Here is a 27,520-nt window from a genome sequence, read left to right as displayed (position 1 = left end):
TGTGGTATCTCTTTGACAGACCTTTATTAGCAGACTGTTCCCTACATGAAGAATCCGAGTTAGATTTGCATTATAACAATTTGTGGTTACAGCTACAAAGATGGTTGTCATTTTGCATTGATTTTTGCATTCTGATATTCATATTCCCATTAGGCCACACTGGTAGGAAGGAGCCACTGCAGAATTTATGACAAGCCTCAAGAAAGGGGGGGTGGGAAAAAAAAAAATCATATCACTAATCCAGATTGATTAGATTTCCACATGGTAACTACTGACAGCACTGGATAGCCAAGGCAGAGCCTCACCTGGAAGACTCTCCATGAAGCACCAAAATCTGTCAGCAAAAAAGCAGCTGCTGAGCGCTCACAAATCCTTTCCCAATTTCTCACACACTTCTCCACAGTGCCCATTTGCATGTGAAGAGCACTGGCTCAGCAGTGGTGCCTGCTGATCCAGCCTCAAAGCGCAACCGCAGCAGCTTGTGTCCAAGTGCAAGTTTCCTTCCATCTCTCTGGAAACTTGTATTTCCTTTAGTCCCTGAGATTTTTCCCCTCCCCCCTTACTTAAAAATTCCCCAAGATCGCTCTAAATTAGCCATTGTGATATCCAACATACACAGACCTTCTACTTCCCAACTTCAACCATCCACCTGAAATCCTTTCAGCCATGCATGGAGGCAATTCCAGAATAAGGCGAGCCTCACAGTGCACCCTCTCCCCTCCTCCCAAGGTACTGCTTCCTCACCAGCTCCCTTCTTTCCTATGGCTTCTTGCTACAGAATTTCTCTGGGCCGAGGTCCTCCAGCAACAACCCCTAGCGTGGGAAAGGCAGCTCAAGCCCCAAAGGGAAGGTACACAAGTGTCTTTAGCATCCCTCCCCACGACTCAGCTGTGTGATGTAAGAGAACAAATAGAGAACTTTCTAAAACAGAAGAAATACAAGCACAGTAACAATATTTAAACAAGTCTATAAAAATAGTCTGACATAACTCTGTTCAAATAAATACAAAATAAATATGCTTTAAGCAGTAAAACAGTGGAATGCAATGCTGGTCCATTTGCCCAAAATGAAAAGTTGGTATGAGGATCTCCCAGGCCTGAGAAGCCAGATCCTATCAACTAGAGTAGCCCATAATGCAGTCAGAGAAATCGTAAAGCCATCTCTTTCCCTTAGCCTTATGAAAAGCACCCTTTGATGAAAGAAATGCAAGCGTGTCTTCAGGACTGAAAGCTCACCTCTCCCAGTGACAACCCGCCCTTCCTCCCTAACACCCCTTCCCAAAGCTGACATAACTCCTGGCTTGGGGACTCCATCCTGCTAATGCGAACCTGAACGTCAATCTACAAAGAGGTCTAAAGAGATAGATAGCAGCGTAGGCACGAGGTTTGGAAAAGGTCCACCAGCTATCCTCGGCACCAGGCAAAATGGAATTCAGAGGTCCATGCAACGCTGCACAGGGGCTCTCGTGTCGTGCTGGGAGCACAACTGCACAGGAGCTGTGAAATACTGTCTTTTGCTCATTAAAGCCATGCATCAAGGTGCCAGTCCATCCAGGGCTCTCCTGCCTTCCCCTTTCCAAGCCCCTGCTGAGTATAAGACAAGCCAATCCTGGCATGCAAAGGATACAGGCATGCAGGCTCTAGTCTGCTGCTTCTGTTAGTAAGTGCATCTTGTTAGTGGATTTATGAGACACACTCAAACCTATAAAAAATAAATAATCCTAATTCTTCATCAGGCTGGCCTAAGTAACCTTCAGCCTGACCAGATAAACCACTGCCCACCAGCCCTCAAAACTAGTATAGTTCAAAGTTACGTTTCGTGTCAAGTCTGGAAGCAGAACATGAATGTCTCCTACCCAAAGGAATATATGTAAACATGATAACAAGCCTGGTGTGGCAGCAGCTCCTACACAAGGTTTGTACAGATTTAAAGAACAGGTAGGAAGTCAAACAACTGAATGGAAAAAGAAGCGCTCTGAATGGAAAAAGAAGCTCTTTCAGCAAGTCAGAAGGTGCTCATCTGCAGGTGAACAGCTCTGTGCACGCAATACACTGAAAGCAGACCTGTTACCCAAATCTTTGCTACTCTGCCATACTGCTGGGAACTGACCTCAGCAACTCGTGCCTTAAGATTCTCCCAGAAGTTCACCTCCTGGTCTCCCAAAAGGCCCAACAAAAAGCACCACGTGATGGTTTATGTGGAGCTCTGAGTAGCAAGATGGCAAAGGACACCAGAACCTCCCTTTCCCCTTACTGACTCACAAACTATCTGAGATTTCACAGCTTTGCTTAGTCAGCTTAGTGTCAACACATTCACAGAATGAGAGATGGCTATACGTCTTGGGATCGCACCCCAAGATTTCAGAGTTCAAAGTCCTCGGCATCTCCTGGTCACCGTGACTGCACGCCCAGAGTCATCTTCAAGTTTTCATAAACCACATAGCTGATGCTTACGGCTGGGATGACCTTCATAAAGTTTGGTGCCAGACCCCGGTAAAGACCAAATGCTCCCTCTGTCTTCAGAATGTGTTTAAACAGTCCTCTCATTGTCACTTCAGGAGCACCCTCCACTGAAGCTGCAATAGGGAAAGACACAATAAATAAGGCAACCTACATGGTGAAAGCACTTTAAGGTAACACCTGTCTCACACAGCAGTTGTGATTCATGTGCTTTTTGTGGATATTCACAGACCAAAGGTGCTTCACGGGGGATAGCATCCACCCTCTCAGCAAGCCACAGCAGTGCTGCACATCGCAGCCATTTTCCCAGACTCCTCTGCAGACACCCTTAGCCCAAGAGTCCTGATTTGAGCAAGACAGAACCTCTGTCCTGGAGGTGCTTGGCCCAGGTGCTAAGGGCAGCACAAAGTCCACTGTCCTCTTGCAGTACGGCAAATAGCCTACTGCTCAGCTGCACAAGCCAGTTGAGGCTGTTGTTGCAATGTTTATGCTACAGGACCTTTACCCTGCTCAGAGACCATGACAGAAGCTCCCACAGTTCCCAGAAGTTCTCACCTTGGGCCTGCATGCGTGTCCTCACAAGAGCGAGTGGGTAACTGGCAAGCTGTCCACAGGTACTGGAGATGGTGCCACAAGCCAGCAGAACAAAGACACCAGGATCGGCACTGTTGACAGCATAGCGTTGCAACCAGGCATTTTTTAGTGTCTGGAAGGAACAAAGCAGATGTTAGCAGTGAAGAGGTAATCAAAAGAATATCACATTACATAAAAGATATAGCTTAAAGGCCCAGAAAGCTACATGCAAATTCATCCAGAAGCACTAGGCTTCTCGAATCTTTTTGATCTGCTACTGTAGTGCCTGGGGAAAAACCCCTTCCTTAGTTTTCTCATAAAAAGGAAACGAGGGACCATGCATGATGTTGACTAGGAAAGGCAAATCATTGTACTGGATTATCTTTTAGGCCATTTGGCTAAAAAGCCATTTGTGCACCATAAGGTTGATCAGGAAAGCTCTGACAAATTACTTTGTAGTAACTGACAGGTCTGACAGCGATAAAGCTACACAAGCAGCACAGCTCTACAACAGGTTAAAGGCTTTATACCTCATAGACTGCCAGGTCAATACCAGCATATGGAATGATTCCTAGCATGTTGGGGATGTAGCCTTTGTAGAAGGCAGCCATTCCTTCCTTCGAAAGGATGTTTTTGGCACAATCCAACATGCCTGAATATTGTCCTGTCTTCCGTAGAGCCATCCGTGTTTTCAGAACCTAGAAGGCAATAAAAAATACCATGAAGGCCTACAGGAGAAATACATATAGACAATGTCATTCTTAAGAGCACGATGGTCAGGACTACAGCAAGTGTCATGCAAGCAGTATTACCTGATGTCATCTCTGAGAACCCATTAATTAAGCTCTAATAGTGCTGGTGTTCTACCCATGTTTTCCCATCCCAGCACCTTGCCATGAGCCCTCACAGCCACCTGCCTCACCTCCATTGGGTAGATGCTGCTCTGTGCAATGGCCCCAGCCAGAGAACCAGCTAACAGCCGCTCATGAATCCTCAGCATTTCTTGGTCAGTACCAATGAACCGCTTGATCTGTAGAAGCCAAGACAGACAGACATTGAGGCTCGCTGACTTCTCTCAGCCATCTCTTTTTTTTATTTTTTCAGCCTGCCCTTCTGTAAACCCTTCTGCAGCCAGACTTCGCGCCCTTTTACTCACCTGCTCATAGGCCATGAACTTAATGGCAGACTCGGGTGCAATCTTCAACACATTGATGCCATTCCCTCGCCACAGTGACCTTGGTCCACCCTCTCGGATCATTTGAGTAAAACCACCAACAATGCACATGTTGTTACTGCGGGAGGCATGAACCTGGGAGAGAGCGAGCGCAAGCCTGGATTAGTTCCAGTCCTGATTACGACAGTGCTACGTTTTTCTGTAATCCAGGGACAAAGGGGCACTTTCTTATTTACCCAGAGATTTGTCAAGGCTTTAATCCCTTCCAGATAACTTTTACAATAGGAAAGCAAGCTTCTTTTCTTTTTTCTAGTGTTAACTAATGAATCTAATCAATATCTCGCTCTGGAATGGGTAGAAAGGTTAAATACGCAACTCCTACCCAGCATCAGCTACCCAGGGCAAACTTCTCAGCTGGCTCAAAAGCAGGTACAGTGACAAAGCAGGCTAAAATCAAGTTTTAATAACACTGATAATACTTATACTGAGTACGGGCTCTGGCAGCTGACCACCACAACCGCTTCAACTCCCATGGCCTCAGGGTCTCTCATGGGAACACAAGACTTGAACCTGTTTCACCAAAACGCAAGTTTTCCAGTGCTCTGAACCCCAAAGCTCTCTAACAATTGACTTTTCACATGCCTACCTCCCAAAAGATTCTTCATATTTTTTCTTGTCAATGAAGAATAACTTCTTAACATTACTTTGATCATTCAAATAATCCAAAAAGCTTTCAAAAATAACAATATAAGAGCAATGAGATTAATCCTGGCCAGAGTGCTGTACTGTGTTGGTGAACGTTTTCATCTCCTAGGTATCCAAGAATATTGAAGGAACATGCCTGAGTATTCAACCAAACGAACTGCTCCATCATACCTGCATGAGCACTTTCAAGCGGTCCAAGGGAGCTGTACAGGTTCTGGACACGGCACCTGCGCCTCCACCTGCAACCAGATGTCTCCACCACATCCCTGTCTGCCTCTCTTCCACTGTGAATTCATCAGGGACGGTCAAATTCTCTCCTACATCAAAGATCTGCAAAAGTATAAGGTGTTGAGAAACGTTTCATCAGCTAATGATCTTGCCAAAGTTTTATTGCCCTTTATCAGTGCTAAGCATTGAAGTACTGGATATGCTTATTCCAAGTCAGCAGCTTATCTATAGCCATTAACTGCTGTGCCTGGCCACAGGAACTGCCACTGCTATAGCACATCACAAGGGGAACCCTCACACTTCGAGATTTCTGTCCAAGGAGCTGGCAACTGCTGAACATTTGTCTGCATTAAAATATGTAGATCACAGTAAGGCACAAAATGACCAACTGCGGGCAGCTGCGTGGTGAAAAAGCTGGATCTCTCCGGAACCTTCCAAGCTCACAGCCAGTTTAATCTCGTTACATGCTATTACACACACTGAAATATCTCCAGGAAGGACGGCTGCCTGTCAAATAAGTTTCTAGTCTTAACAGGTCCTGAACCAGCAGCACCTGGCCACTGGTATGAGCTCTCAGAAGTGCAAGCCAAGTGAACACCTTCATCTTCCTGCAGAACGTGCAGTTATCACCCTGTGCCAGTGATAGGCGGCAAGATAACAGGACAGGACAGGAAGCAATTGGGCTTCTAGGGCTACAAGGCAGCTATTGAACCATGAAGAGAAAGATAGAGACTGCCGATAGTGGCTCCTGGGGGTCAGGACTCTGACTGAGAAGCTGAAGACCAACCAAGACCTGTTGCAGAGGAACCATTTCTTACCGTGGAGTGCTTCCAGTACAGGATGATTTCAGGAATGTTCTCCACTGGGTGCAGCAGGTGATAGTCTCGCCACTCATTCCAATCAATTGTCATTGTCCCATTTTTATCCATGCTAAAAAGATTTATCATTAGATGAGTACAGACTCCACTGGGTGACAAATTCCTCCTTCCCTTTGATTATTCAAGACTACACCAAAAAAAGCTTTGCAAAGCAACTACTAAAAGACTTCTAAAGAGACACAAGACAGAGCTAGGAAATCTACTATTCACCAAACACTGCAGACAGGTAGAAGTAGCCTCCCTTTATCATCCCCTCTCTCTCCCCTTTAACTGACCCACAGGAGTAGTTGCATCCCCTCCTACCAAACTTAGGGACATAACTGACACTGAAGGGAAAATAATACTTACTAGGTGACAGGACCCCAGAAGTGTCCCGTCCTTATTCTGACACACAGGCAAACAGACAGAGGGAAGATAGCAGAGGAAAGAAAGAGGAAAAAACAGCACAGATAAGTGGTTGTTAACATGTTAGTGCCACATGCATAAAGCGCTCAGCATTTCCAAACAGCAACTGCACAGTCCCTCTCCAAAGCAGCAAGCTCAGGGCAGCAGGACAATCAGACAGGGATGCAAGTCAGCTCAGGTGCAAGCACTTCCCCACAACAGATCAGTAAGATAGGAGATTGACAGTAACTCTCCATAATGCGTTATGACATTGTAAGTGTCAATTCATGGGCGCAGGGTGGGGGGCGGAACAAAGAGTAATAGGCAAAAAGGGAGCAGCTGAAATCTCTGGAAAGTGTGTACAGGATAGAAAGAGGAGATGGGTCCCTACACTTCTTTCTAACCCCCTCAAGAGTAAAGCAGAAGAACCAGCTGAATCCTCACCTCTTCAGTATTTTCTCAGCCTGCTGTTCAGAGATCTTGACTCCCAGGTCCCGAAGAGACTGTACAATCTCCTGGGCATCAATGCGGCCTGCAAAGATAAGCCAGTGAGCTCATGTATTACAAGCTAACACATGCAGTAGTCTATTCATGAGCACAAGAAAGGTGTTTACCATCATTCTTCTTATCCAAACTCTTGAAGACCAGTCTCAGCTTCTTTTCATGATCTTGGAGATAGTGAACAAACTCCTCAAAATCCAGCTGTCCATCCAGGTCCTTGTCTCCAGCTTTCACAATTTTCTGTTCAGAAAACAATCAAAAACTCTCAGTTCCTTTGTTCATTCAGACAGATCCGGCCCTTCTACCATATTTAAAGATCATTTCCTACATGATTTTGACTTTTCATCCAGAAAGCAGCCAATGGAATTACGATAATTCCTCGAAGAAACCTGAGCAAAGCACTAGTGTAGAAAAGTAACCTGATTCCAGGCAACTGTCTCCCAAAGTCAGTTACGCAGATGAAATGCCTCATGATACCAGCACAGTATCCCTGATAAAACCATGTGTCTAATCTCAGTCCTGTATCTCGATTAACACTTTACACAGCCCTGGCAGAGGTTCTTGAACTATGCATGAGGCAACAGATTTGCAAAAAGTGAATCACAAAACTGCAGGTAATAAAAAAAGCCTGAACAGGAGAAGGAATTTCTTGCCTACTATGACTCTTAGAGAAGTAAGCTCCCTCTGGCAATAACTAACTCCAACCAGAAAAAGCCTGTCTAGCTCTAGTGGTCACAGCCAAAGATAAAAACCCCTATGAACTGGTTTAGGCACCCTGGAGCTATGTGCTTTAATTATACAAGTTTCCATGAGATGCATATAGAACAAGAAAAGGTTCTTAGTAGGACAAAGCTAAAATCAAGATCGGACTCCAAGCCAGACATCTAGGACAAGGTAAACGACTAATTAACTCACTGCAGCATGGGGCAATAGCAGATGGACTGTCCTATCAAAGGGCACATGGCTACTTGTTGACAGGAGAGGTGATCTCCTCACTGCAAGAATGCGGCTCAGGGAGTTCCTATTCCCCTTCTTGTTCAGTCACTTGCCTTTGACAGCCTATAAGTCTTTTTCAGGATGAACCAGTGAGCAAGACTAAATGAGGTGTGATTCAGTCTACTGCATCACCTACATCTTTGTTTTGATTCTTGTAACATTTATGTGAACAGCAGATGGGTTGTTAAGGAAGCTCTGATCTGAAATCAAACACTAGGCTAACCCTCTTCACCAATATTTTGATCAATATTTAGGCTTCAAAGGTAATGAGCAGACTGAGGGTGAGGAAATACCACAATTGGCTTATGAGCACCAGTCCCCTTCATAAGCCTTAGGTCTTTGTTTCAATGCCATTTTGAATGACTTCAGTACTAAATACTTCACTATTAAATCTTGCTCTCTCTCACTGCATCAAGTGCTGTCACTTCAGCCCTAATGCTATGAGTATTATTCCTAATCATTTCATGAACGTTAAATGAGAAAGTGCCGTCTCAGCTGCCCTGACCTTTGAGGTGTGCCCAGTGTTCTTAACCTGCAATTTATCATATGACTGTTGTAAAGTTCAGATATGACCCCACATTCAACTTGTAGGCTAAAGATAGACCAACACCCCTCACATGTCAGCAGATTGGTCTTGAACAGCTGAATCAGGGCTTCCCTCTGACTGGCAACCCCCAACCAGTTGACAGGCACTAGTAATTCAGGGGCACTGTAAGAGAGATGTGACTGGGCAACTGCTCCCGTTCTCTCAGCACGCCCCTAACAACCACAGAGATGTGCGGTGAGTGATCAGAGACCGCAGGTAATAAAAGCTGCCTTGCTCTGCTAGCCTTCTTCCTCCACGACCACAAAGCAAAGATGCCGCAAGCCTGTCAAACAGTAACCTGCAACACACGTTGAAGGTTGAGACTGACAAGCTCCCAGCATCTTCTCCAGAGATACACAAATATCTGCCTGCAGCTCTTCCCCTTTAACAGCAAATACGAAGTCTCTGTAGACAGAACTGCTCATCAACTGCTGTGCCGGCTGCAAATGTTTCACCTGCACAACACACAGCCCCTGCAGCACACTTTGGGACTCCACACATCTTAAAGCCTGCTACATCCCCCATTTGTGGGTCTGCACAAAGGTGTAAAAAGCCTACCCAGCTTACTGTTCAATAATCAGCTGTCTGGGCTCTTGCTAGCATGGTCACAAAAATCTCGCCAGTAGCAGCAAGCTGAAAGCAGGGGCTGTGATAGAGTCAGACAGAGCGCTCTGCAGACTTAGTGCATCTCCCTTCTGTAGCGAAGGGAAACGCTCTTGCACAACCTCCCCCGGCTTAGCCCACCCACCGCTGCTGAGCCACTCTCCAGCTCATAGCTCAAACCTGTTCACATTCACCGGGGTGAGACCTACATCAGCTTGAGCTGACATTAGATTACACGCCTCCTGTCAGAACGGGGGCAGGCAGAAGGGGGTAGGAAGAAAAAGGAAGAGGATGTGAAACACATTTGAGCAGACCAGTTAAAGCAGAAGAATCCATAGTTTGGAAAACCTCTTTTTCTATTTAACTTTCATCAAATCAACTGGTTTAAACATTCTTAGAGGCACTGAGGTCTCATCAGCTTCAAGCCAAAAGAATCGAAAATAAAGGAGTCCACTCCATGCTGTTTCTGCAATCCCTGCCAAGAGGCAAGAGAATCATGTCCATGCTGTACCCAGCTATTACAACAGAGCTGTCATGAACTTCTCCCGCTCCGACCACGCAGTTGGGGTGCTAGAAACCACCCCTCGTAGCTCACTCCCTCCCGCTCCTCCCTCGGGGCCATACCTGCTTCCACTGGCGGTAGGTGGAGAACTCCTGGGAAGGAATGAAGAGGCTGAGTCGGAAGATAGATTTGAGTTCAGCCGGCAGCCCCTTCGACTCAAAGTACTCAAACTCTGTCTGCGACTCCCCGAACACTGGCACATACAGACAGAGGCAGAGCATCTTTCTGAGCCGGAGACTCAGCTGCCCTGCTCAGACTGCCCGGGAAGGAAAATAAAACTGAATGATTCCCCTGAGCTAATTTCAGTGCGTAGTGGAAAGGAAATGCCAGTGAGTCTCATGACACATGCCTATGAGCGCACCCGGCTCTAGAGGGATTGGCTGTACAAGCCCTGCCCTTCTATTTAAAAGGGAAGCCGTGGCTGTACAGTCCCACCCAGCTGCCAGCGAGACACCATGTGAGCTGCCTCCTATTGCTCAACACCCAGCTCCCATTAAGACCTTACATCACGCTCACTGCAAGTTAACTCTTACCAGGCGTCTCATTTAACCCAAAAGGCTTTGGCCAATGTACAAGATGCTCACTTGCTGTTCCTTATATCCGATCAGTCCTTTCTGATCCTGCGCTCACCACTCCAGGGATTTACACACGCAGCACAGTAGGGGCCCGTCTTGATCATAACCTCTCCCACCATGCAACACAGGAGGACTCTCACTGTCTTCCCCTTCCCAAAATTATTCCTCTAGAACACAGTAAGAGCAAGATGCCACCCACTTACTGCTTTCGTACATGTGCAGGATATCCAGCTTAAACAAAGGACTCGATATTCCACTTTTATAAGGTGGAATGCTATGCCAGAGTTGACTGGCTTTGGTTGGAAGTCATCCCAGAAACACCTGCGCCAGCAAGCAGCAGGGAACCCCTGCTTACCAAGATCTTTGCAGCACTCAGGAGTTACTAATACAGGCAGCAATAATGCCTGTGGAGAAGGTTTGCCATTGTGCCAGATACCCAGAAAACCAACAAAGTCAAAGGCAGGCTTCAAAACAGACCCAGCTGCTTCAAAGCCTCCTAGCTAAGCATCTGCACACAATTACAACAGCTTACTGGTTTTTCCTTCTCTCCCAACTACAAACATTGCAGTAGGATATGTAGTATAATGGGAAGTGGCCAACTACAAACATTGCAGTAGGGTATGAGCTATAATGAGAAGTGGCCAGGGCAGAACAACATTTTCCAGTTTCTACCATTGACAATTTCACCACTCTAAGCGAGTTCCTGAGCTTTCATCTGGAGCAAGCCAGGCTGAAGAAAGGGAGTGTGGTACACGCACCATTTAATGGGGATATAATTACAGGCTTCTGAGCATTTAGTGGAGTTTGATGTATGGGATAACACCTAACACTACAGCAAGAGTACCAAATAAGTGCAGTAAGTAACAATATGCTCAGTGCAGCATTACTAATTGCTAATTTTAAAATAAAGTTAGTCTTGATATTTGTCAAAGAGAAGCTATCGTACAAGGAAGATACAAAAACCCAGAGCCAATAACCAAAACGCTATAATCCCACCTGCACTTGAAGTTACACAGCATGTTTGCTAAACTGGTTTAAGCCAGTCCAGCTAACAGCTTTCCCCACCACTGCGGACACAGCAACATTTTTCTTGTGTTTGCCATGTTTAAACAGACTGCCTGGCTAGCGCAAAGTCCAATAAGCACCCCCCTCCTCAGATCCTAATGCACAAGTGGCCTTTACATCTTCACCATGGTATTTTGTTCTTTAGACTTAAAGAAAAGCAAAGGTCTGTAAGAAGCTGTCTGTGGAGCTGCATGTCAATCACGCAAATTGGGAATATTTAATCTGGGGCTTTATTTCACAGATTTTTTTTTTAAAAAAAAAAGCTTAATAGATCATGACTTACAGCAACTCAGTACCCTTGAGAATCATGACCTACAACGGTTTCCTATGCCCTCCCCGTCACCTCACCTACCATGGCACTACTGTCGGGTTACCTAACCAGGCTTAACCTACTCCCTGCTGACGTCTCTCAGCATGAAAACAGGATCTTCTCAGCAACTCCAGATCCTCTTAAAGATCAGCTACAGCAGCTCGCTACATGCATGCCAACAGCACACCCCAGCCTTGCCACTGAGCCAAGTCTCATTTCAAGCAGCACCCTAATGCAGCACACCACCAGCCAAGAGTAAAAACCTTCAGCAGCCTGACCAAGGCCAGCAGCTCTCCCCTGCCCAGCTCCAGGTAGTAAGTGAACAAACGTAACTCAGATTTGCCCCACCAAGCCTGAAGATCCTCTGTAGTCCTTCCCACGAGTTGCCAAGCATCGCTATTATAGCTGCTTGGCAGCCTAGTTGCTATGCCAACATGATGCAGATTCTCCTAATGAACTCTGGAGTTGGCAGCTAGACACAAAAGGGAAAATCTGCACATTTTAGGGAAAAAAGCCCTACTACCTGCGTCAGAGGAAAGGAGAAAGGTAATGAGGTTAAGAAAGCTGATTTTAAGCAGGGCATTAATTACAGGACAGCAAGCTAAGAAGGAGAAACAGATTACGAATGAGGTTTATGCCAGCAATTCTGGTTATAATGATAAAGGGAACTTAAAACAGGCATTAACAAGTATTTGGTTTTCACCTAAAAGAATCCTGGTAAACCTGGAAGTACTCAAAAGCAAGATAGCTCTCGAAAGCTCCAGGCGTCAGTGCTGCTTGAACACAACTAGCATGGGGTCACCACCCAAGTCCCAGCAGACACAGCGGGTCCCACTCCCCCAGCCCCTGCAGCGTGCATGTGGCTGCACAGCTGCAGGCAGCAGCACACCCACACCACGGCTTCAGATGTGATCTATGGACAGTACATCCCTCATTAGCACTGTCTGTTCCTGATCAAATCAAGGACAGGGCACAGAGCTCCAAATAAAGTCAGTCTCTTCAAGTCACTCCTCCCAGCTATTTCTTCCATGCACTTACTCTGCCAATGCAGTCAGAGCTGGACCTACACGTTTTTGGTCAATGTGAAGTCAGCCTAGCTAATACCCTCGCTCTGCTAAAGAGAGTACTAGATGGGTCTGCCTTCCTTCTACAGAAGGCTCGCTTTTCTTGCCATCAAGGAAGCTGCACACTCATCGTCCATCTTGTTTATAGGATTCGGTTCTTATTTAAAAGCTGCACGGGTTACCAGTTTCAACACTCTGCCATTCCAACACTACCCTTTCCAAGTCATTTGCACTCTTCTAGGTATCTGCTTCATCACCGGTTTACTACATCAGCTCCAGAGGTACCTCCCAAAGGATGGGAGGATGCAGCCATACAAGGAGCAGGAAAGTATGCTGTCTCATTTTTAATTTACTTGGCTAAAAAAAAAAAGTCTCTAAAAATATCAAATGCCAGTGAGCGTCACAGCCACCTAACTAGCATCCGCCTTCATAGGCAAAACAGCTTTCTGGGTGAGTACACCACGGGCCAGAGAGAGAACCGCTAATGCTCGAAGTTTTCACTAGGCTCTGCTGACTTGGTATTTTTTAATTTCTGGAAACTAGCTTATAATTAATTGTACAGTACAGAAAGTTCTCACAAAGCACAAAGAGTGTAAGTGTATAAAGTGGGGGAGTTAATCATTTAAGAGACCCCAGCAGAGTAAAGAGCCGCAGCCAGCCAAGGCTGTGCAAGGGGAAGCACAGAGACTGGAGCAGACAATACTACATGATGTTTGATATAAAGGTAACCAGGAGAGGTGACCTGTTCCACTGACAACACACAGATCCAAAGTTACAAGTCCAGATGGTGACATCAGGGGTAGATCATACCTCTCCCCTGTGTACACACAACCGGGGGCCAACACATCCCATCTGCAATCATATTTTCTGCCACATTTGCATAAACAGCCTCATGTTGAAATCGTTACCTTTAAGCAAGGACCTGAGCAGAAACACACCAACTACAATATGAAGATTGAAGACCCAGGACTAGGAAGCACCTCAGGTCAAAATTACCAACACATGCAAATTCCTTACAGTAACCCAAGTACTGGGCATCGATATTTTGTGTGGTTTTAGCAGATACGTAGTTACAAGCGCTTTTAGAAAACAAAGTGGTATACCAGTCAAGAGACTTCTCCCAAGGTCACAGACATTCAGTGACAGAGAACAAAAGCCACATGTGCCCACATTTTCTTCAGACACCAAATAATACTGTCTGCTCACAGTGGTTTATAATCTATCCCTCAGGCTGTATGAGACTTTTTGCAACATTTCTCCTTTAGACGGGTAATTAGAACCCAGATATCTGATCAAGCTCAGACAAGTCACTGCAGCTTAACAAGTTACTGTCCATCAGCTGAGCCACCGTGGCTGGATACAGTATTAGCCAGCCTGAATTGCAAGGTAAAACATATCTGCATAATCCGCAACAGAAGAGCTTTACACTGCGTTTTACTTTACAATCAGGGCAGGCTAAAATTACAGTAACAACCTCCTAGCAGACAGGCAGTTACTTCCTAAGCTGCAATAACTCCATTTTACCACATCCTAATTCTCTAGGTATTTCTCCATTAGCCAATTTTAGGGTTCCTATGCAGCAAAACTTCCCAGGGTCACACAGGAAAGACAGGATCGATATCAGCTTTCAGAGAAAGCTTCATTTGCAGGTGCGAACAGATGGACTCTCCCTGACTGAGGGACCATTGTTCCCCTGGAAGACACCAGAGATTTTCAGCCCTACACTTTCAAGGTTTTTCTCACAGCCTCCTTCAGTTCTGAGCCTCTGTCCTTCTTCAATCTGTATGTTCAAAAGTCCTCAAATGCACACACTCTTCTTTTTGAAGAGGATGCACAGTGCTACCTGCTCACGATAGGGATGAAGGCAAAAGTCCCTGCAGATTTTTCAGTCTGATTCAAGCAGGGAGTGGCTTCTGCTCCCCGGAATGCAAAATACCAACCTGCCTGTTTCCATTCAAAACGGCAGGATATTCATCCCCTCTACAACCTGAACCTGTTCGTCCCCCATTTTAGAGAGAAAGCTTACAACACCACCCATCTCCAACTCCCTGCCAAATAAGCTGGATCCTGCAAGTCACGCACCCCTACCCCCCTGCAGCAGCCCTTTAGTACTATCCCAAGCTCCCACCACTCGCAGGGGTTATGTCCAGTTCTTTCTCCCCTAATCCCAGGTCATACCCTTGGGTCTTAAATCACATGTACTCAGAGCTGACTGCACCATCCTCAGAAGATATGGACAGCGTTCCCTCCCCATCAAAAATAAACCAGAATTGCAGTCAGCCAGCACTGTGCTAGGAGCCCAAGCCCTAAACTGAGCCGCTTTTGTTTGCCTCCCCCCAGACAAAGCCTCACCATTTATTCTCTGCCAATTGTGCGCACCCACCACCTCCCTGCCCTCCCACCCCCCCGGGGAAGTTCCCATCCTCACGCAGATTTTAGTGTCTCCCTTATGCCACCCGCTCCCCAGGGACAGGCTTGCCTCTCTTCCGGGCTGTGCCATTCAAATAACACAGCCAGTTACTCATTTGCTCAAAACATCCTAGCTTTTCCAGAGGCTTGCCAAATTACCAGAGATTGACTCTGGAACATTTTAGGATCTATTTGATCCTTTGCCGGTCTCCAGTGCAGGGGTGGGATTCGCCACTAACCTGCATTATCATTCCCTGCCCTCTCCATCGTGCTTCTAACAACTTGCCCAGGAATGTTCGAGACCCCCATAATCCCCTTTATCCCTGAACAACATTTTTTCCCCCTTTGAACATCTTGACTGAAAGGTTAGATCACCTCCTCTCCTCACAGTCATTCCCCTGGTCCCCCCACATTTCTCTTCCAGCAAGCACATGTGTTGGACCCTGTTCCTTTTTCCTGTTTCTCTCCCCCCTCCCCAAATACACATACAAACGACCCAGCTACCCACACACTCCACCTGCAACACCCCTACTCCCAGCAGACCACACGCTCCACTGTCATGTGCGCCAACCCCTCCTCAGGCCCCTGGATATCCCGTTACCTTTGGAAAATGCTCTGCGGGTCCAACCACCAGTAGGATAGTTGGTCTCCTTTCAGTGGGATCAGTCCCTCTGTCCTGTGGTTTCCCCAACATCTTTGGCCCTTTCTCCCCGGGGCCTGGAAGTGGGGTGGTGTTTCGGGCCTCATCCTCTTTTTCATCTGCAGGACCTTGGCATATGGCCCTGGGAAGGAAGCTAGACAGAAAATGCCAAAGGGTCTGCAGCATTGCTGCTCCAGCAAGCGTCCCAGGCAGGGAAACCCTGCGCGTTCAGGAGCTGCCCGCTGCCAAGGATGATGTGACTGCACTACCAAGCACCCCAAGATGGGAATCGGTACAGCAGCCAGCGGGAGGTTCGACCCAGCAACTCCACGGGCTCAGATTCTTTCTGCAGACGCTTCCTGCCTTTTGAAATTGCTGCTACTGCAGTCGTGCCTGGCCTGACAAGCAGCTCATTGTACCAGAGCCTCAGAAATCTGATGGCAACAGACAAAGCACAAGACCCCTGGCACAGAGAAGCCAAGATGCTGAGCTTTGGAGACTGCTTGGACAGAGAAGCTGAGACACTGCGCTTAAGAGGAAAGCTAAAAATGAACCTCTCCGAGAGAAGCTTCTCAGAGCTGCCAATTAACCCGCGCGTCCCGGCTCATCCTAACAGCACATCAGCGAGCATCCAGGCTGAACACCCAGGCTGCGTCCCCACTGCAGCAGTGCCCAGCCAATCCTCGCTCCCAACACTGCGGAGCTCCGGAGCAAGGCAGCGCGCGCAGCCGGGCGGGAGCGCGCCCTTCGCGCAGGAGGCACCCCGCAGAGACGCGCGCCTGCCAGCTCCTTCGGGCAGGCTCGGGCAGGGAGGGCAGCCCTCCGGGGCGCAGAGGCCACGGCACCGAGGCAACTCGGCAGCGCAGGACTGTCCCAGACGTGTATGTACCCACTTCTGGGGCTCGGCGGCTTCGGCTGCAGGTCTTTGTTAGAGCAGCAGATGGTTCTCCGGAGAGAAGCCGGCTTTTCCCAGCCATGGCTGAATTAACCTCTAACTGCACCCTCTCTCCCTGGTCTATTATAGTCTCATCCGTCATTACAATAGCTCTTTGGTGCTGCATTGTGCTTCTGCCATTTGGCTTTCAGCGCAACTTGGCGACACGCTTGCACAGCATTTATGGCTATTCATCTAATACGCTGTGGTTAAACTATTGCCGATTAGTCAAACAGGCCGAGTTCTGCTGAAGGAGCCTTTAACTGTACAGTTGAGGGTAGCATTAGCCGAGCCGCAGGTTGAGCCAGAGCAGGACTACAAGTATCTATCACTATATAATCACAGAACACATGATATTCCTTGAATTTCTACAAGAAATGCTGTGTTTCCCTCTGCTGCCACCGCAGCAATTGCTCACAGCCCCGGCTGTAAGGCACCAGGGCACCACCAGAAACATCAACCCACCTTGATGGAACGGAGCAGCCCACATCTGGCAGGCACAACAGCAGGCCGGAGACAGTAAGGGCTTCTTTTAAGGGCCCATTTTCCATTTTAAAGTACCAACAACTTACTTTGTAGTCCTAGATTCTCGCCTGCCTTTTGCACCTACAGACAGAGGGCACTGCATGCCTCACTTTCCAAAGTATCATGACTTGTCCATAAGAGAACAGTTTGGGGTTTTTAAACACACAAGATAAGTAAGTACAGACCACAGCTCCCATCACCTGAGGCTCCCTACCCACAGCAGCACAGCAAGGCCCATGGCGAGCAGAGGTCTATTTTCAGCTATTAACCTTTGAGAGGGGCAGACTGTAGGAAACTTTTGTTTTACAGATACTAGATATGAAACTACAATCCAAAACCTGGAACGACTGCAAGCTTTCAGCAGCCAATTTGCAAATAAATTTTAGAGGAAGAACACAAACATCACACTTTGGGAATTTGTTAATGTTGAATTCCTTTAACCAATCTGAGTAATGGAAAAAGTGAGAGACAAGCACATAGAAGACGTTACATTAAAGAATTCTGCAACTACTCTTCAGAGTTACTTAGGAAGAAAAAAATGCTGGTTAATAATAGTGTCTACATACAGTATGCTACAAAGTTTTTTACCTTAGAACTTGACGCACACACATAAAAAAAAAATAACAGAACAGGAAAAAATACAAATTTCAGAGGCAGTAACACTAGGGTGAAGGTGCAGGGAAAGCCCTGTCCCTCTCCAAGGAAAGCACAGCCCAGTTCTAGTCAGGATGCCGTCAGAAGCCCAGGCTCAGGCACAGGCAGAAGAGAGTGAGGAATCTTTGTCATGCCTCGATTACCTTGAGCTGTTGCCAGTCATCACAACTACAAGCACAAAAGTTAAGCTACTTTCTAAAACGCAGTGATTCAGATCCTTTAAGATGACATTTGAAAGTTTCTAACACTCTCAAGCCAGAGGAGGAACAAAGAAGATTTTCTGAACTAAGCACGATTCTTCAAAATCAGCTTCTATTAGCCAAAGGCTGTCATTTCACACTAAGCAGTGAACTGATCTGAAGCTTACTGTCGCTAAAAGAGGTCATCTCACACATACAGAGCTGATGTGGACTTACCTTCCTCCCATCCTCCTCCAACAGCCTCATTAACCCAGCCAAAAATTACAGAGCTTTCTGCTGGGGTAACCAGTTGAGGCTACTCATGGATGCGGTCCAAAAACGCCTGACTGCCTGTGGAAAGGGCATTAGAGCTGCCTGTGGCAGCAGCAGGCAGGCTGGCTCTGCCGCTCAGAGCTACAGGCCACGACACAGGAGGCAAAGCACCCAAGAGGGACTTTGGATTTGTTCTCAGTGGTCACTTAATGCTAGGCTGCTACTCACAAGGACCCATTAAACCAGCTGATGATACTTGACACTATTTCTTGCAGTTTCTCTGCATAGTATTAGCTTTAGTGGTGCGTGCATGGCAGGGACCCCATCTTCCTTTGTTCACACAGAGATTGCATAGTAAAATAATAATTTGTGCAAGAAATTACATGCTTGGGGTGCCATTAAAGCAGAAACTCAGTAATGCTTCCTTGGCCTTTGTCCTCACTAAAGGAAACCTCAGAGGAATTCTGCCACTGCACTAAGACACAGCTCCTTGAGAACAGGCAGACTTCTCTAATCATATTTAGGTAAAAGAAAGCATTTCTTTTACCAAGTGGGGAATTTTATTAGGCCAGAATAATAAACCTAGAGATGGCAAGATGATTATAGCTAGAGGCAAGACAACTGCTCTCCCGCAGAGAATTTGTAGGGAAGTATTACCCTTCCAACACCCCCATGAAGCCAATCATTCACACACAAGAAAAGATGCAATAAATACCATAAGTCCAGCCTGAACAGTGGCACAAAGGAATGGATCAGGAACACAAATTCACTTTTTCTATAAATCATGAACAAATAGCTAGACTGCACAGCCACAGCTTTCTGAGCCTAGGCTTCATTAGCAAACAGTCAGCCCTCCGGTTGTAGCTGTTCACATGAACCAAGCCCAGGATTTTCAAGGCAGGAAAGTACCAGGGCTGCTCTGAAAGCTGGCTCTCAGCCAGCACACCAGTCACTGGGGACAGAAGGCACCTGTGGCAGCTGGCCTCAGCATCCTACACCACCAAAATGGATAGTCATTAGATAGTCAGAGGAGAAGCCAACAATAAAGTCATGAAAGCTATCCACACAGAGACAAAGGAGAAAGTAAAGAGCAAAGAGTGACATGCTTTGCTTAATTAAAACAGTATTTTTCCTCAGTTGGGAGGTTCTGTTTCATGCCACAAACCCAAGGCATCTTGTATTCTGTGCAGCCACCTTACAGAGGCAACATCTTAGGACCTGCTCAGTTTGAAACTCGAGTTTTCAAAAGGCTCTTGCCCTTTCCAGCCTGGTAGTAGCAGGCAGAAATTCAGACTCAGGCTACTTGCTTTAAGATGCTTTCTAGAAGACTTCTAACTAAATGCAGTGTTTTCCAGCAAGAATGTGAACCTCATCACCAGACAACTAGCTAATATGTAAAAAATGCAGGAGGGAGGGTGAAAGGAAAGAGGGGCAAAGGGAAGGGAGCTGTGCTTGGAGCAATGACCCTTCTCCTCCTCCGGAGCAGGAAGAGCTGCCACTGCGGTCGACATCTCCAGTTCCTTAGATGACCCTGCAGGAATCAGCCATGACTCATCTCCTTTGGGAGCTCTCTTGGAAGCACCCCAAGGAGCGCTGCCTACACATGTGCCACCCAGAGATAGCACCCAGCCCGCCCCAGCTGGGATGGGCCACCACAACTCTTCCAATTACCTCTTATCTTCAAATGCAATTTCTGAAAGATGAAACTTCCCCCCCCCAAAAAAAAAAAAAAGTATTTCCCATGTTTTAGAAAGCCAAAGTTAACTGTGCACAATGCTTCCTGCACCATGCCATAAAATTTAAGTCTTGGCCACTGCTACTTAAGTAATCAAACTGTCTAGTGACATTCAACTACATCAATATATTAAGGTGACACAGCATAGTTCAGTGAACACTACAAAGAAACCCAGGTCACTTCATTATAGGAACCCTGGCACAAGTGATTAGCTGTTCTAGCTGATGTATTAAGGCAACTGGGGGCCAGTGCCAAACACAGGGAGAGCTGGCCAGGGAGGGGGATATATGCAGCCACTGCCCAGAACAGCAAGTTCCACCAAGGTCATACCGTGTCACATGAAGAACTGGGGATTGACCAAGAGAAAGGGCATCCTCAGTACTCAAAAATTAGAAACACAACTTCTTGTTGCACTAGAAAGTTAACCAGGAAAACAGCTAGTGAGAAACAATGGCCTTGCAGCAGCCCAGGCCCAGGCTTGCTCTCACACAGCCCGTTCTCCTTAGGCTAAACGATGTAGAGTCACATACCAAACAGTTTTGTCTTTCCAAGCACCTCATGATCTAAGAATTTCAACAATTCCTCTTACAGCAGAATTCTCCCACTGCAAGCCACTTTAACTGCCAGAAACTCGCACAAACGAAGACGTCTCAGTTGCCTTTCTACATTGACACTAGTTATCACAGCTACACTTCTCCACTCGAGACAAAGTCTGGGGCATCATTAAAGTGCGCTCATGTCCCACATTCAGAGGGACAAATATAGCAATAGGACATGAACAAGAACAAAGACTCATTTACCATGTGCTACAAGTAGGTCTGAAAGAAAAAATCCCTCCCCCTCTCCTCCTGCCAACACTGTATCATGTTATAATATATGCAACGGAGAGCACGGAACTGCAGCATCACCATTTTGTAGGGCTCTCAAACAGGAGACCAAGTCCTTATTATGGCTTTGATGTAATTTTATTAACACTTGTCAAACATTTAAGGGTTCTGCTCAATATTCAGGCAGATTCATCACTGGTTTTGTTTCTTTAAAAAAAAAATTACAAGAAACAGTAAGTATACTGAAGTCCTGGGATTTTTTTTTTACCTGTTCTTGTGTCAGTTATCTAATAATCCAGTACAGATGACGATATGGAGACATCTTCCACTACTTAGCAAGGCATCTAGCCCTGGTCACTAAATTACACCCCACAGAACACAAGTTGAAAGACCAAAACCCTGCAGCATATTCTACACAGGCACAATCAGTTGCTTTGGATCAATTTGGTTGTTTCATTTCACTCAGGCTCTGGGGATCCTACAGGCATTCACTTCACCATCCTGCAGGAAACATAACACTGAGAGGCCACATCAGTGATGTGCAGGATGCCTTTCTGCAAGAGACACTCTCACACAGCATCAACATTTAAAATTTATATGCTCAAGTCAAAGCTGCATCTCCGTTTCACAAAGGTCAGCCAGCATCCTTCATTATCACTCTGCAAATAGGACAAAGGCCTCATCTAAATAAACCTGAGAACCACCACGCTCCTCCAATTTGCTGCAAGGTAGAACAGAAAACAATCCTGGAAGAACATCGCAAGATTGCATCTCTCAAGAGTTATACACCTGGTCATGTATGTACACGAACCTAAAGCAACACTTGCCTCATCCACAACTGTTTGTTTATACGCCAGGTAAACTTATGCAAGAGCAAGTTTCTCCTGTATGTATTTGCATCTAAAAATCTCACTCCCAATCTACCCCGACCATGAGTGGACATGCACTGCTAGTTTATTACATTAACCACACTAAGGCATGTCTGATGACGAGAGGCCAAGTTTGAGTAAAGCCTGTCACCATTACAGTGACGACTCCCTGGTCTCCAGCACCCCCCTCCTCCTGCCCTCCCTGTAAGAGCTCTGGGTCCAGGCAGAGTGACGAACGCAGGCAGCCAGCGTGCCAGCCAGCCTCCCCTGACATTCACTGTCACAGTGCGCCCTCCAGTCCAGCAAAGCTCTCACTTCAGGAGGCTGCTGGCCAAGTCTATTAATAACCAATGCTGCGATGAGAAGTTTCCTTGTGCCAAAGCCAATCCCTGTGTTTCTTCTCAAAGTCTTTGCAGCAGCTGTCAAAAACTCATTTGACTGATTACAAAGAGTTCGTGTGCCTCTTGAGCATATGTAAATCAGGGAAGGTAACAGAACCCTGAATTCACACCAACTCATCCACTTACCACAGATTTAAAGGCTTTATCTACAACTAAATCATTGACCTACAGATCTGCTCTTGCACCAGTTTTCCCAAGTGCATGAGAACAGGGCCTTGATCCAACCACACATTTCATAATTTACAAAGAGCAAGAACGGGCCTTCAACTCACTACAGACCCAGCAAATATGATCTTTTTTGCTTGCTATTTTGACGAACATTATACATAAATGTGTGGAGTTATTTAACATGTTATTGAAAGCAGTTTCACCTTGTGCTAAACTGGTTCAGGATATCCACATTTGTCCTTTGGGATTAGTCAGGAGATGGGTGGGTGAGAAGCTGCTGGCAAATACCTTTCAGCAGAAGGAAGGTTATCAACTGGAATTTCCAACTGTAACACTGCTTGCTTTGATACAACCTTGTGTTGCTCAGCCCTTCATGAGGAGTTACAAAGGCCTGGCTGAAAGCTCCACAACTGCCCCAGCACCATTCAAGACACACAAGCCATAAAGATGTTTTATCTAAATGTATATAGGTTTGGAGGGATAATTCAGTCTAGATTACAGAATAGTATTAGAATTTTGCTCTATTTATCATAAACAAACTTCTGTAAAGCAATAAAATCTCAGGTCCTCCTTTTCCAGATGACTGCGAATGGAAGACAGGTAAAAGCATCCCACAAAAAAGATTCCCCACTCCTCTGCCCCTTACAGTTGCCGAGAATTTTAGTAAATTATGCACAGTATAATACAGAACATTCAAAAGGCTTGGAGAGTAAAATAGTTACAGAAACAGAGAGTCTGAAAGTAAGAACTAAATGACATCACGACAGAAGACAAGGTATTGATCAGAAACAAGATTAAACTTTTTTTTTTATGATGGAACTGCTACAATAGAGTTTCTCAATCCATCCATGGAGCCACTTGCAAAAGAGCCAGCTGATCTGCTATCTCAGAACAGCACGGACACAGCGTTCTCCGACAGCTGGAAGAGTCCAAGACACATACTTAAAAAGCACAGGCATTCAGAGGAGAGGCCTGAAGCAAACAGAACGCTGCAGGGTCTGGCTGCAGCAGTGCAACTATGCTTCTTCAGTACAAACAAGAAGTGAACAACAGAACTTGCGTGGGAGTTTGGACAGCCAGAACTTGGAGATCAAAGAGGAGACACCAGGCAAAGAAAGAGGTGATGAAAGCAAATGTGAAGATTTCAGCAGAACAGGAGCTGAGGTAGTTTCATACGGGGAAGCTGACACCAAGGCAGCAATAGGCAGTCACATATATGACCTCGGCAGAAGAAAGCACCACACAAGGCCAGCCAGGGAGGACGACCTCATCGTTACAGCAGAGGCAACCGGACAGTTGTAACTGAAAAAGACAAGGGTTATGTTTGCTCAGTTTCTTAAAGCTGAGAGCATTAGTCCACCAGAAGATGCTCAGCACCACCACAGGAGAGATAGCTGCAGACAAAGTTCACCACTTCAGTCTGTCTCTAGGCAGCTGGGATGAATTCCACCAGTTCAAACTGTCTGGAACTTCAGCAGCAGAGATGAGGTTTTAGAATAGCACTCCAGCCCTGCAATTAATCGGGATCAGTAGGAAAACAGTTATATTAGCCAATATACAAATACTACCATTATACATCTTTTCAACAATACATCTCCAGATACAAACCACAAAACATAGTTCTGGTTCAAATACCCATATTTTCATTAAATGTATATTTCCAATTCCACGACTCTATATAAGTATTTTCATGAGGGAAGTCAGAAAGTACTAGTAACAGGAGACTGACTATTCCAGAGGTAGATGTAATTTAGCAGTAAAACACTATCCCTTTACAAAGTAGAAGCCTTTAAAAAATTCTTCACGTTTATCACTTTATTGCTCAAGCAAAGCATGTGAATTGCTTCATACTAACCAGTGCAAACAAGCATTTCTTTAGAAGGCTCACTGATTTGGCACACTGTATTTGTCAAATGGTTTAAAGATAACAGTAGGGGTTAAAAAAAATGCATCGTTTACATAAGCAAATTCCACCTCAAAGGACATCTCAGTACAATCCCTTCTCTCCCGCACCACAGACGGCCACCTCTAAAACAGAAGGCAGCAATTTTCCAAGAATGCTACAAAGGGTTTTTATCTGAATAGGAACTCTCAGGCATTGAAGGAGCCAAAACATTGCTCATTTTCTTTTCAAGTTGCAACCCAAAACTATTATTGTTACCAAAGGACTTTTAGCCTACTGACGCAAAGATTAGCCACTCACAGCTAAGATTGGCGATAACCTCACATTATGAGTCTAATATTTTCTCCATCTGCCTCCCAAACGTTAGAAGGTAACTCCCGTATCAAATGTACTGTTGCATGTAAGGAAAAATTAAATGCAGCAGAGCCATCAAGTAATTTACTAATCACAAGCAATCCATGTGATTTATGCCTAAATTGGTCTCCAAACACCATGTCCGATACATCAAAAAGGTTTTCATCTCAACACTTAAGCGCTTTTCTTGAGCGTGACTTCACATTAGTTATCCCAACATCAAGGTGCCATTATTAGCTACAGATGGGGCATAAAAAAAGAATGACTTATTAATAGAACTGCCTGGGAAACAGGAAGTTTATTTGATTTTCCTAAAAGTTACACAATGCAGAAATTTTCTAGCCAGCTCTCCGAGGACTGTTCCCACATGTTTAACTGGAACTTGGGAGTTTTGAATTCTGCATCCTCATTCTTAACGGACGCTTTTACATGCTGAAGGGGATGCCTCGCAATCCTAACAATGCTTTGCAAACTCTATTCATCCAACCAGCCACTTCCTGTGCAGCGGAAGCAAAGGGCTAAGGGACAATACTGACAGACAAGGGCTTCAGCAGAAAGACAGGATTGTTGTTAAGCAGCATCCAGACAGCACTTCCCTCCAACAGAGGAGTTCCAGTCCTGTAGAACAGCTCCTCTCCGCCACTCCCGCAGCGTGGCAAGCAAAGAAACTATCTGCTGGGAAGTAAAAACACATTTGGTTTTATGGCGCATCCTCCTAGCCTGGGAAATGTCAGGCTGGATTTAATAACGTGCCTGGGAAAAAAAGGGAATGCAAACCAAGACAGGCATGCAGTCAGAAGCACAAAATATTCTGGTGGATGAGACACTTTTACCAGAGGTAAAGGATTCAGCACCCATGGGTAGCAGCAGGTCAGCATTTCACAGGGCATGCACAGGTGATTTATGGTGTGATCAGATTTCATTACCAAAATGCACACAGCAGAAAATCACCAGGGCACTAATGTTATTTTTAGAAACACACAACTAAACCACTCACAAAAGCCTCACACTGCCAAAGAACTCTCATACTTCACAGCAGCAAGGAAGGTGCCAACCAAAAAGAAATGTTAACTGTTAAGGTGTTGGAAATTCAAAGTTAGAAAGGAACTAGCAACTCTGGAAAGCATAGATACATGCAATTAAAGGACTCAGGACAGGGAGAATAAGAACTGCCACTTGAATGAGATGTCTTTTCAGTGACTCAGAAGTTATGCATAAACACTTCTTCCTTCCTGCAGCACTGAGGCACTCTGAGATGGCACAGCCCAGGACTGGGCCCATGCGTTTATCTACTGTCCTCCCAAGATACTCAGCTTTTTTTGTAGTCCTGCTTGGAAAATACAAGAGACTAGGCAGGGACAAACTGCACTGAGGACAAGCTCATTACTCTGATTCATACAGATGTAAATTACACTAATTACAGTTAAACAGAGCAACATCACAGTGAACCTTGAAGCCTAGAATCCTCAGTGTACATCGTCACCCAAGGAGCTGTGACCACAAAAGGGCACAGCTCCCAGTACGGAAGTAAAAAGTCAGCGATGCACATTTTGTATGCTCCAGGTGCAAACTGAACGAATGCAGAGCAGCCTTCCTACAATTTAAGATATTTCAAACCCCTTAAAACAGACCAGTGAATTGGGCACATATAAGCCATCTCGGGCAAGAAACCTGAGTAGCCACGTGGTGCCGAACAGACTAAAGTGAGGAAACGCAATGACACAAGGAAGACTGCGCGACAACCTGATGGCACCTATCCCTTCCAAGAAATCTTTTACAAATTTAATTAAGCATGCAAGCTTCCTACCCCTTGAACCTGGAGAAGAAGTATTTCCTTTATGGTTCTTCCTGTTAAGTTTTCAATCTTAAATTTCCGCAGTTAATACCGTACAAGTCTACAGGTGGTTAGCAAGCTGCTTCCCGTGGGTTTAGTGCTCAAGTCAGCAGGGTCGCTTTTAGCGGGGTCCCCAGAGGTGCCCCAAAGCAGAGCGGAGCAGCCGCATCTCCCACGGCACGAACACTCGGGGTCCTGGCGCTGGGCGGCGGGAAGATGACGGGGTGCAGGTGCCGGCATGCGACGAGCTGCCGCCGGCTGCCACCACTCACCTAGCGGGGGTTCTCCCCGGCCCGGGCACAGCTCAAGGGTCTTCAGAGCCCACCTCCCGCTCCCGGCACTGCTGGGCGGGGGCAAGATGAGGAGGGGCCCCCCAGGCACCCCTCCAGGAGCGCAGGCCCGGAGCCCAGCCCCGCCGGACCCAGCCCGGATCCGCCGCCCCCCCCCGCCGCTCACCAGCAGATCCAGCTCGGTGCGGTGCAGCCCGAGGCGGCCGAGGCCCACGGCCAGGTCGTGGATGCAGAGCGCACCATCGCGGTTCACGTCGAGCTTCTGGAAGAGGGCGCGGAGGCGCCGGTCCTGCTCTGAAGCCTCACAGAGAGCGCGCCCGCAGGGGCCCGCGCTCCCGCTCCCGCCGCCACCTTCAGCCGCCGGCCCGGGCGCCGCGGCGGCGGCCCGCGGGGAGCCGCAGGGGCAGAGGACGCCGCTCACCACCGGGGAGGCGAGGGAGCGCCGCGCCCCCGGCATCGCCCCGCCGCCCGCCCGCTTCTCGGCCGCGCTGAGGCCGGCAAATGGCGACGCTTCCGCCGCGAGGAACCGACACGGAGCGCTTCCGCCTTCGCGCCACACACCGCGGCCACCACGTGACGGCCCCGCGCCAGCCAATGGCAGCGGCCCGCGCGCTGGCGTCAGCCACCACGCCCCCGCCCACACCCCCAGCTTCCACGCGCTCCTGCGAGGTGGGCGGGGATGATACCAGAGGGATGCCTTCCCTTTAGCGAATCGGAAGGGGGCAGTACAAGCGCCTGGACCAAGCTCTTATTGGTTAAGCTGCCGGGAGGAGGCGGGGATAAAGTTACAACATTTCCAATCAGATCGGGAACCGGGAGTCAGCTTGAGCTTGACGGACGTGACATGTATCCGGTAGCTTCC

General features: G+C 46.8%; 1 protein-coding gene across 3 annotated transcripts; it reads right to left on the bottom strand.

Annotated features, from left to right (window-relative positions):
- Positions 1-7: 7 nt before the first annotated feature.
- SLC25A25 (solute carrier family 25 member 25) lies at positions 8-27,191 on the bottom strand. 3 transcript variants are annotated; one of them, XM_064468782.1, is made up of 10 exons: positions 26,825-27,191; positions 7,016-7,142; positions 6,846-6,933; positions 5,958-6,069; positions 5,083-5,241; positions 4,189-4,341; positions 3,955-4,062; positions 3,563-3,730; positions 3,015-3,165; positions 8-2,575 (listed from the first exon to the last, which is right to left on the bottom strand). In XM_064468782.1, the coding sequence occupies exons 1-10, from the start codon at positions 27,113-27,115 to the stop codon at positions 2,391-2,393; spliced, it is 1,542 nt and encodes a 513-aa protein (XP_064324852.1). In that variant the 5' UTR covers positions 27,116-27,191; the 3' UTR covers positions 8-2,390. The 3 variants fall into 3 exon arrangements, with proteins under 3 accessions (XP_064324852.1, XP_064324853.1, XP_064324854.1); XM_064468783.1 differs by lacking the exon at positions 26,825-27,191 and adding an exon at positions 15,674-15,913; XM_064468784.1 differs by lacking the exon at positions 26,825-27,191 and adding an exon at positions 9,712-10,033.
- Positions 27,192-27,520: the final 329 nt, after the last annotated feature.

Source organism: Phalacrocorax carbo, chromosome 18 (assembly GCF_963921805.1).
Source record: "Phalacrocorax carbo chromosome 18, bPhaCar2.1, whole genome shotgun sequence".
In the NCBI taxonomy this organism is placed as follows: Eukaryota; Metazoa; Chordata; class Aves; order Suliformes; family Phalacrocoracidae; genus Phalacrocorax; species Phalacrocorax carbo.
The sequence above is the reverse complement of the archived record's forward strand: the minus strand, read 5'-3'. Positions and strand labels throughout refer to the sequence as shown.

What these genes read in the sequence shown, in the direction of transcription:
- SLC25A25 (XM_064468782.1), bottom strand. Translation starts at nt 27,115, where the DNA reads ATGCCGGGGGCGCGGCGCTCCCTCGCCTCCCCGGTGGTGAGCGGCGTC. An exon ending in TGTACTGGAAGCACTCCACG is followed by an intron (nt 5,242 to 5,957) that starts GTAAGAAATGGT and finishes ATACTTTTGCAG; the next exon opens with ATCTTTGATGTAGGAGAGAA. An exon ending in GACACGCATGCAGGCCCAAG is followed by an intron (nt 2,576 to 3,014) that starts GTGAGAACTTCT and finishes TCCCTATTGCAG; the next exon opens with CTTCAGTGGAGGGTGCTCCT.